The sequence below is a fragment of the Teleopsis dalmanni genome, chromosome 2, assembly GCF_002237135.1.
Source record: "Teleopsis dalmanni isolate 2A chromosome 2, ASM223713v2, whole genome shotgun sequence".
Lineage (NCBI taxonomy): Eukaryota > Metazoa > Arthropoda > Insecta > Diptera > Diopsidae > Teleopsis > Teleopsis dalmanni.
The window spans coordinates 196,369,467-196,379,984 of record NC_051847.1 but is presented as its reverse complement, the minus strand read 5'-3'; the positions used below and the strand labels follow the sequence as shown (position 1 = coordinate 196,379,984).

The window sequence follows — 10,518 nt, the reverse complement described above, 5'->3', positions numbered from 1 at the left end:
TATTTTTGAAAACATTGTTTTGGAGCTGTTCAATCAAGCTATTATAATTTTGTTTGAAGTTGCTCAAGTAACATTCAAATTGAGTAACTTCTTAAACATTTGATCCAGGTATATGTTCTCAAGGTAAAAATTACTTCATTTGTTGATATATCAAATCTTGATTTAGGTGTTAAATATAGAGCCGGTAGAGCCGTTTCGAAAAGTAGTGAACTATAAGAACAAAAATTATTTTTATATTATTTCAATAAATTGAATTTTTACAGCTCTTTGAAGTATTGTTAAATATTGCAATTTTTACTTATAAAAATTAGATTGTAAATACCTACCGGAATAATGGCTTAAGATAGTAAAAATGCTCATTCAGAATATTGTACATATGATAGCAGATAAATACCTGGAATGAAACTTAATCTCTGCTATCTTCTGTTGATATTTTTATTGTTTTTTATATTTTTCACTGGAATATTTTTATGAATATATTCAAGACAGTCTCTTATGTTTACATATTCTATAAATACCTTTATACTCAAGTTTCATTCAATCCCAAACTTTGTTCTGGTAAACTTTGTACGGTTTTTGTTAGATTAAATTTGTTTTATTACTGTTTTTATTAATTAATGATTCATAAAATAGCAAGTTTAAACAACTGTTATCGGTCAATCGGTACAAAAAGAATTTGTCATCCCTGATAAGCTCCAATTATACTTATTTATAATTCTGTTATGTATGTCTGTATGTTTGTAGATTAATACACGTGCTTAAAGATATTATTTTATTAAAAACAAGAATCAAATATATAATAACATAAATATTAAATGGTATAATATTAATGTTTTATTAAAACAAATTGTTCACTAAGCGATAAGATAAATTGAAAAAAAATCTCTCTACCACATACAGATTTAAATTTCTAAATTCAAGAGATAAGGGATTGCAATAAACTGAAACTTATGTGGGCTTTGTAAAACTACTAGAATTTCACGAAAAAAAAATCAATTATTTTATTGCAGTAATAAATCATAATTTCTTATCAATTTTTAAAGCACTTTATAAATTTACGCAAATCCTCAATTCAGTTCAAAAGTTGATTTCAAACGCAGTGGTCAGTGAAAGTCAAGTGCATTTTGTAGAGAACTCAAAATTTTTTAGAATTCAGGAAAAATGGGAAGGAAGAGACCACCACATGTGAGTGCTGCAATGTTGTTTTCACAAATATTATCTAATTTTAGATAATCTAATGAGATAACAGATAAAAATGTATTATTTTTAAAATAATAATTTCTTAACAAATTATTATTGACTTCTTAAGTTAGTTTAAAAAATATTTTATTGTTATTGATATTTCATATATATATATATGATTAAATTTAAATCAGTTTTGTGAAATTCATTAATAATATATACTTATTCTCACACAGATGGCAACCGAATTTCGCTTCAATCCAACATTAACAGAAGGCGATCCTTGTTCCAGACCAGTTTTGATTATCGGTCAATTGCGTCATTTAAATCTATTAAAATTCAGTGATTTAGCTGTTAAATTGAATCCACGTGTCTCAGAGGATGTTTTCAAGGATGCCATATCTGCCTTACATCCATCACCTACTGATAAGTGTTCAATGTATTTGGATGTAGCAACTGTAGCTGCATTACCTATCAAATGTTCACGTCACAATACACCATCACGTGCTCATGCCATCACAGCTTTGGTGAAAGCTAATGTTTTAAATGTTAATGATGAAAGCATTGTTATAGTTTGTGAACGCAATGATATATTCCCAGCTGCTTGTGCTGTGGTACGTGCTTTTCCATTGTTTACGCGTAAGACTGGTAGCTTAGGTGCAAAACATCACATAGGTGATTCCAATGACGATCAGGCTGATAAGTCCATTGTAAATATTGAATTTCTTGTCATTGAGAAAGATGGTCAACTATCACAAAAGCCACTAAGTAAAGAGGACATTGCATGCATAGAAAGTGCAGCTTATGGTATACGATTAACAGCACGTATTGTTGATACACCTTGCAATGAAATGAATGTTAGTCATTTTGTAAAGGAAGTTGAAAACGTCGCTTCAAAGTTATCAATTAAACCGAAAATTATACGCGGTGAAGAATTACGTGAACAAGGATTTGGTGGCATTTACGGTGTTGGTAAGGCAGCCGCTGTACCACCCGCATTAGTTATATTATCTCATGAACCGCAAGGCGCACATGAAACTATCGCCTTGGTGGGTAAGGGTATCGTTTATGATACCGGCGGTCTTAGCATTAAGGCTAGAACACAAATGCCTGGCATGAAACGGGATTGCGGTGGTGCAGCTGCTATTCTAGGCGCTTTTTATGCTGCTGTTAAAAACGATTTCAAAGAGAATTTGCATGCAGTATTCTGTTTGGCAGAAAACTCTGTTGGTCCAAACGCAACACGGTATGTTTATACTTTTAATAATTGGTTTTGTAAATAAATAATATTTTTGTTATTTGCTTTTTAGTCCTGATGATATACATACATTGTATTCCGGTCGCACTGTTGAAATAAACAACACTGATGCTGAAGGGCGTTTAGTATTAGCTGATGGCGTTTGCTATGCTAACAAGGATTTGAAAGCCAACATCATTTTGGATATGGCAACTTTAACTGGAGCACAGGTTAGTACATTAGATAAGTTAAAATGTTGGATTTAGAGTAGTTGTGAGTTCACTTTTTTAATTATTTCATTTTATAAAATAATATTTTTAACATATTATAAAATATATTATATTTATATTATAATATATTATATTTATATTATAGTATATTACATTTATATTATAATATATTATATTTATTATTATGTTGAAGCTATTTGAGTCAGTGAACTTGAGCACTTTTACTCTTTATTAACTCGAGGTATCTTCAAAACCCCTCTTTACGCCTTGACTGTTAACATATTGTTATATTTATATTATAATATAATATTTTAATTAAATATTAGTTTAATTACCTAAAGTTGTAATAATACTCCGCCCTGACTGAGAATTGTTGACTTCTAAAGGATATTTATGTATTCAATTTAAGTCAGTTAGTTATTGAACACTGACTCTGAGCTTCAAATTTGGCAGGGCACGAGTTCAACCTTTGGTACTTGCAGTCTCGAAAAATTATTTACGAATAATTAAATACAAGAAATAATTCCAAGATCACTTATATGGGTATTTGGCAATACTTTAAACAGCTGTATTGCCAGTCAAAAATTCAATTAATTAAAATAATATAAAAAAATTTTTGTTGCTGAAGTTCACTACTTTTTGAAACCTCTCTATAGACCTTTATATAATAATAAAACCAATAATAAAAATTCATCTACAAGCTCTTATTTTTTTTCACATCACCTTTTTTTCATTTATTATTATTTTATTCAAACAAAGATTTTGCACACCATTTTGATATTTAAGAAACTAAAGCTAAATAAGTTTAATGAAAAGTTAATCAGTGATGGCAAGAGAGATATACCGTCTTGTAGTTAAGCGATAGTAGTACGAGAAGGTATTATCTATACTTTCGATTCTCAGTGAGTATTGTTAAGAAATACTGGCTAGTGCTTTAGCGGTAGTAGTTTGAGAAACCATAATCTATATCATCGATGTACTGTGAGTATTGTGAAAGAGATACCGACTTGAGGCTTAGCGGTAGTAGTATGATAATATATATTCTAATACATTGATGCCCAGTCAGTGACACTTGCACATTTCTTTATTTGTTTTGCCCGGGGAGAAATAAATGGCGGATAACATGTAAGGAACTACAAAAACGAATACGTTGGTAAGGGTATGACTGGCTAAAGTGTGAAAGAGGTATTGTGAAAGAGGATTTCTTGGGAATAAGAGCGGATTGTGGATAGTACAATATGATTTTATTTTGCGATCTCCCTTGCTTTATGATATAGCACAATTCCTTGCTTTATTGTACTTCGTAGTACGCAGTACTTAAAAGTTGGCATGTATTTATTTTATATATCAGGTGCAAAACCGTTTTATGAAGTAGTAGATATCATGGATCTATTGCTTTACTGTCTATTAGAGTACATAATAAAATATGTTTGAATTAATATTACTTATTTAGAACTTAAATTTTATTGAAATGATCTTAAATTCTAAAATATTTTGTTAATTTTAATTTTATATTATACCATTAATGTATATTTGTTCATAAATTTCACTTAATCTGAAAGTGACACCGATTAAAGTAGGAAAGTAGATTGTAGTAGTATATAAGTATGATGGTTGTCTTCAATGTAAATTATCTTTAAAGATTTAAGAAAGTATTATATTGCAGTTCTTATAGTCATTGTCATTCTCATCATTATTGTTTTTAATGTACCTCAGATAAGTGATATGTTTTTGAATTCATGTTGAAATTGATGAGTAGTATTATCGAACCAATATGCTTTCTTAGGAATAAAAATAAAAATTGTACCTATTTTGCCATATGTCATTATTTATCAATTTTAGCAATTATAATCTCTTATGTCACGTAATAGAATCTGATATCTAATAGAGTCAAAACTTAATGTAGATTTAGTAGTAGATATTTTCAACAATATTGGGAGTGCTCGTAGGTCTATTACTGAGACAGCTATTAAACATTTTTGAAAACATGTGTTAAGACCAGACTTTAGTCAATATTCTTATGCTCTACCTTTCATGCTTGCTTCTTCTCTTCTCCATATTATTTTCAGTAACATTTCTTAATATGCAATGTCTTGTCAAATGTCTTCTTTCGTGTAGGCATTTGGTTACAACATCAACAATAACTAGTCCTTATTGAAATTTGAACCCAGATCCTGTTTGCCCTGGTTTTATTACACAAGTACCGTGCTATCGTGTGGTCGTAGCCTACAAGGTATTTACTCAGTCATTTTCGATGACTGTCATCCGTATTATACATTAACAGTTTTAGTTCTATTCTATAGTAAATGGTTTGTTTCTAAAATACAAAGAATGATATGTTTTCATATAAAAATGTAATCAGTCTTTTTATTCAAAAACGATTATATTATTATTATTGTTAGGGGATGTGGTACTGCGACCGTCGGCTCTATTGTGCGCTCTTGTGGGTTTAGAGTAGGTCTCTAAATCCTGTTGCGTCAATTAAAAGTAGTATAGAACCTACTTTACAGATTTTTATTGCCTCTTCCGTAGGAATACACATTCCGACGAGCCTATTCCGTATGTGCACTAGCGCATGGCATTCTAACAGCACATGTGTGGCTGACTCCTCATTCTCTTCGCAAATTCTACAGTTTTCATCCGTAAGTATATTGAGTCTTGTAAGGTGGAGTTTTATATTATAACAATGATATCTAAACAAGTTTTTATTAGTTCCTAGTATATTGCTCTAAGCTGTTCTCTTAAAGAAGAATATGGGTTAGTGAGCACAGATCAATAAAGTTATTAAGGTCGCAGTGATCCGCTTTACTGCGAACTTCTTTTTCTTTTTCTTTTCCCTATCCTATTCTGAATCCGTAAAAGTTCGTCCTTCATTTTTCTGCTCATATACTATTCAGGAATGCATTTTTAAATATTTTTTCCTTATGCTTAATACCTAAAAGCTTAGAAAATATGTTTCATTTTGATAGATTACATTTCAAATAAAAAGTGTGTGTAATAAAAATATTAAATTCTGTTCGCTAACTTCAGATTTAATTAAATAATTCAATTACTAATTCGAAACTCTTAATTCTGCAGATATAGTGAGAAAATATTTTTTGCCGACACTTCAGAAAGGTGCTGGCTGCTTTCTGCAATTATTTATCTTAAATCCAATTCAACATGAAGTTTTATTCGAAGTATCCAACATATTGCAAACACAGAAACACATAAACATACCCAAACCCTGCTTGCCTGAAAGGAGTGAAGCCATCAACAAGCACTTGTTCACAATTCATGGGGATTCGTACTTGGAAAATGAATTGCTAACAGCTTCACAATTCGCCAATTTACTTACCTTCGCTTAGCTGGATTCTGGGATTCTACTGTACTTAGTAGTCTGTAGTTCAGTTCAGTTTAGTTGGGCTAGGGTGTGTTGGATGTGTTGGGTGTGTTGTGGTGTGGTGTGGTATGGTTTGGACGAAAGACTAAATAATTTGCAACGTCATATGTTGTTGGTGCAGATGTGGCACTGTGCGAATTGTACTCCACTAAGAGTGAATTTCTAAACATGAAAAATAAAAATCCATGCAGAATGCAATAGAATTGGTATGGAATTGTGCAACGATTGTAAACGAATCCTTGCATTTTGGTTAAGAACATAAAATAGAACATGTGTTGCCTGCTGGCTGACTTTGTTTTGCTGTTAGTTTTTAAATGATTATTTTTTTAAAATTTTTGGTATTCTTGCCATATAAACGGAACTGGTATAGAATTGAACTGAACTGCTACTGCTATTGCTTTTGTTGGTGAATATTCATGGTGGTTGCAATTAACATTCAGTATGGACTTGGTAAGGTGCAGTTCAAACAGCACCTCCATTTGCTTCTTAATAGTTTGCTTTGTGTACTTGCATTTCGTATCTTTTATCTATTTACTCTATTTAAGATTTCAGTTCATAGGTTTCCATTGAATGATTGTTATTTAAATGCCATTTCCACGGGAAAATTTTGTTGCTTGCCATACTGCTGTTTCCGTTTCGTTGTAAATTGGTCTTTTCGAATAATTTCCAATTTTCTTTTGAATCCTTTATTTTTATTATATTTTTATTTAGATATCTGATGAATGTAGATACCTGTGTAATAGTAGCATATTGATAATTGTATAATTTTTTAGTTTTAAATAATTTCAAGATACTTTATTTCTGCTATTACGTTTTTATGTACTAAACATGACTTAAGTCTTATGTCGTGTGTTGAGCCTTTTTTAAGTTAATGCATCTGGGTACTTTTACTCTTTGATAGCTGGGGAGTTTCTGCAGAGTCCCACCCACCTCACTGACTAATTTGTGTATTCCTCATAAGCTTTGTGATTATTCAATGACTGATCTAAGATCTGCGTACCGTCCCGTGCGGTTAGTGATTACTCTGAGATTAGATGGTGCTAAGTAGGGCAGCCTGTCAGTTTTCGCATATAGCTTCAGGGTTCTGTCTCTTATGTATTTTTGGACCGAGAGCCATCAGTCATTTGCCAGTTTTGTAATGATGAATGTAGTGAGTTTATAGCTAATGAAAATAGTTTAGCTTTTTGTTGTTGTCTTTTAATTTCTATTCGAACCCTTCTTACTTTTAAATAGTTACTTTTCATCATAAGACGCGTCACTTTTAACAAAAAATTATTAACAATAAAATAGTTTTGATTCTTAAAGTTAATTGTGGTGAAAGAAACCAATTTTTTTTGTTGAAACTATTGTTTTAGTAGAGGGGTATATTTTGAACAGTAATGAATTACAACAACAAAAATTTTTTCATTATTTATTAATTAACTGAATTTTTGGCTGACCATACAGCTGTTTCGAGTATTGCCCAATACACATCATCAGTGGTCTTGAAATTATTTTTTATGTTTAATTATGCGTAAATAATTATTTGAGACTGCAAGCATCAAGTGTCTAACTTGTACCCTGCCAAATTTGAAGCTCGGAGTCAGTGTGCATTATCCAACTGACTAAAGTCGTACTTGACTTATAAGTTGGAAGCTGGAGTTTTGTTAATTTGTTGTGAGTGTCCATTAACAAACTCATGTGCTGTTTTATATTACAACGAAATCATAAACCAGCTGTACATTAATTGAATTAATTAATTAAAGTTATTTTTAATTGTTATAATTAAAAATAAAATTTTATCTTTTTTTATTCGCTCTTACTTGTTATCACAACTAATATTGTCCAACTTTCCAAGTGATGCATAGGACCTCAATAATTCTTCTCAATCTCTGTAGACTCCATTTTGTGCTTCTCTGTAGATGCCGGGCTTCAGCTAGCTCACTCTCGCCCGTTCTTTTTCTCCGTGTTTTAGCTGACGCACCGGGTCTTCAGCTACATTCTGGATTCCATGCCAACGCTTGCCTCGCTGTGTAATCTCCCGGTTGTCTAAGCGTATGGCGTATTCACTTTCATTTTCTCATTTTTATCTTATTTTGTGCTAGTTTTTTAAACGTTTTTTAAACATTCATTCATTAATATGATTCTATAAATATAGTGCTGGGTCTTATATTCTTTGGTAGTTGTCTATCTTTACACGTTGAAGACCGCATTGAAAAATCTTATTTTTCACATAGGGACCGGGATTTTTTTTATTGTTATTTGCTATATCAGTTTTTGAATATGTTTTTAGTGTACAATAATTTGAGGTAGACATTATTTAACCCCGGTCTCAAGATGGACATTTACTCTTGTAAACCGCATGCCCACCGGTGAGTCAGTTTGTCTTCCACATTCTAGTACATTCTTCCACATCCACATTTTGACGAATTGAATCTTGTTGAGAATCCCCAGGTAAAACATGGTACTTCTGTCTCTGTGCTCCATCAGTCGATTTACTTTTTAACTTAGTTATACATCGTGTGAGCACGCAGGCCGGTAATGTTGTTGCGGAGTGACCCACCGGTGGGCATGTGGTCTTTAACGTGTTAAAAACTTTATAATTTTTTTTTTACATAAATTTTCTGAATTGTTTACAATAAAAGTTAAATGCGTTAACTACTTTTTTGATGTCATTTTCTGTCACGAAAACGTGTATCTAAATACCAAACATATGTAGAAGTAATAATGCAATAAATATTGTTTTTGTAACAATTACACTCACTGGTCACTAAGTCAATAAATCAAAAAGGTTCTACTTAATCCTTGCCGATTTAAAATATTTGCTTGGTTTAAAATTTAAAGCATGTGCGATTGGTGGCACTACTATTGGTCACTCTTCGCTATATTTTTTCCTCATTTCATTCTATTATTTTTTTACGAGTATACGTTTTATTTTTATTTTTATTATTTTTATTTTATATTTAATGTATTATTTACGACACTGTTTTTTGTTTGATTTCAGGGTACAGCAACAGGAAAGTACCATGGTGCCATATTGACAAATTCCGAAGAATGGGAGAGTAAGTCGTTGGATGCTGGTCGTAAGTCTGGTGATTTATTGGCACCAATAATTTATTGTCCAGAATTGCATTTTTCGGAATTTACATCGGCAATTGCTGATATGAAAAATTCCGTTGCGGTAAGTATAAAACGATACGACGACGTACCTATGCCATAAGATATAGTCGTACGTCGTACACACATAACGATAACTGTAGATGTACCACCGATATTTGTATATACGAATATATATGTTATCAAGTAAAAACAAACTCAAGTGCAGTATATGGTAGCATAGTCAATACTTACAGAACAATGCAACGGAACAGAACGGAACCTTATATTGTTTTAGTGAAAAAGGACATTTTTTTCGCATTACACTTGAAATCGATTTTTGTACTCAGAAAAATTGTGGGAAAAAATTGCTGCACATACCACAAATTTGGCAGTTAATTACAAGTGCTCAATGCAACTTGACACTTGACACTAGACTCTGCTCCAGTCGTAGCAATACCAGCAGCAGTAGCAGTAGCAGTAGCAGTAGCAGTAGTGGTAGCAGTAGTCATCGACGTAGTCGTGGTCGTCGTAGTCGTGCCGCATACCATAACATTGCAGATACGTGACCTTTTTCAATGTACGGTGCGCTGCCTGCCTGCACTTCTGCCTCCGTGCTCCATCAGTGGATTCATTTTTTAACTTAGTTATACATCATTTTTGCTGATAAATGGCAGCAAATGTTAGATTTAGGACGACGCTAGTGCAATTTAGTTAGCTGACTTGTACGTGGTGATGTTGTGTGAAATTTTTTCGTCTGGTTTTATTGTTTTTTGATTTTTTTTTATTGTTGGATTTTTTGTGGAAACTAATTAAAAGTTCAATTTTATTTATTTTATATGCGAATTTATTAAAATAAAATTTTTCTCAATTAGTTTTTATTGCACATTGTGTAGTAATTGAATTGATTCCGTTTGACAAATCAGGTTAAATTTTGTTTAAAAAATACTTCAAAAAATATTCAAAAATTTGTCGAATATAGTAAATATTTCAATATATTTTTCAATAAGTTTTTAAGTCACTTATTTTGTATTGCGATATGTAATTTTTTGAGTTGGCACAGTTTTTGAAGTGTTTAAAACGTCTGCTATATTTAACGAAATTTTTAAAAAAGTTAAGTAATATATTTTTATATATTGAGTGGATCTTAATTAAATTAGTTCCATTTTATACATCAATATTGTTTCAAATAATTTCAAATAAATTTTCAATTCCAACAACCTAAAAAATAAACGTCAAGATAAATATAAACTTTAATGCACAGTAAACTACTAACCACTATTCGAAAATATAAATCTCAATACTAAGACCAGCATGGTTGTTATAACAATAACCAAATAATTAGAAGGGTTTTCGAATAACAAAGAAAGAAATAAAGGACAAACACAAAAATTTATTTTTTAATTTTATTG

At 31.3% G+C, this 10,518-nt stretch overlaps 1 protein-coding gene across 1 annotated transcript in view; it reads left to right on the top strand.

Annotated features, from left to right (window-relative positions):
* The first annotated feature begins 1,035 nt into the window (after positions 1 to 1,035).
* Positions 1,036 to 10,518, top strand: part of LOC119683484 (probable aminopeptidase NPEPL1) — a 10,740-nt gene continuing 1,257 nt past the window's right edge. Inside the window, exons 1-4 of the mRNA XM_038097167.1 lie at positions 1,036 to 1,185; positions 1,419 to 2,428; positions 2,493 to 2,649; positions 9,015 to 9,191. Coding sequence (XP_037953095.1) covers positions 1,162 to 1,185; positions 1,419 to 2,428; positions 2,493 to 2,649; positions 9,015 to 9,191 — 1,368 coding nt within the window. The 5' untranslated portion in view covers positions 1,036 to 1,161. The remainder of the gene's footprint in view (positions 1,186 to 1,418; positions 2,429 to 2,492; positions 2,650 to 9,014; positions 9,192 to 10,518) is intronic.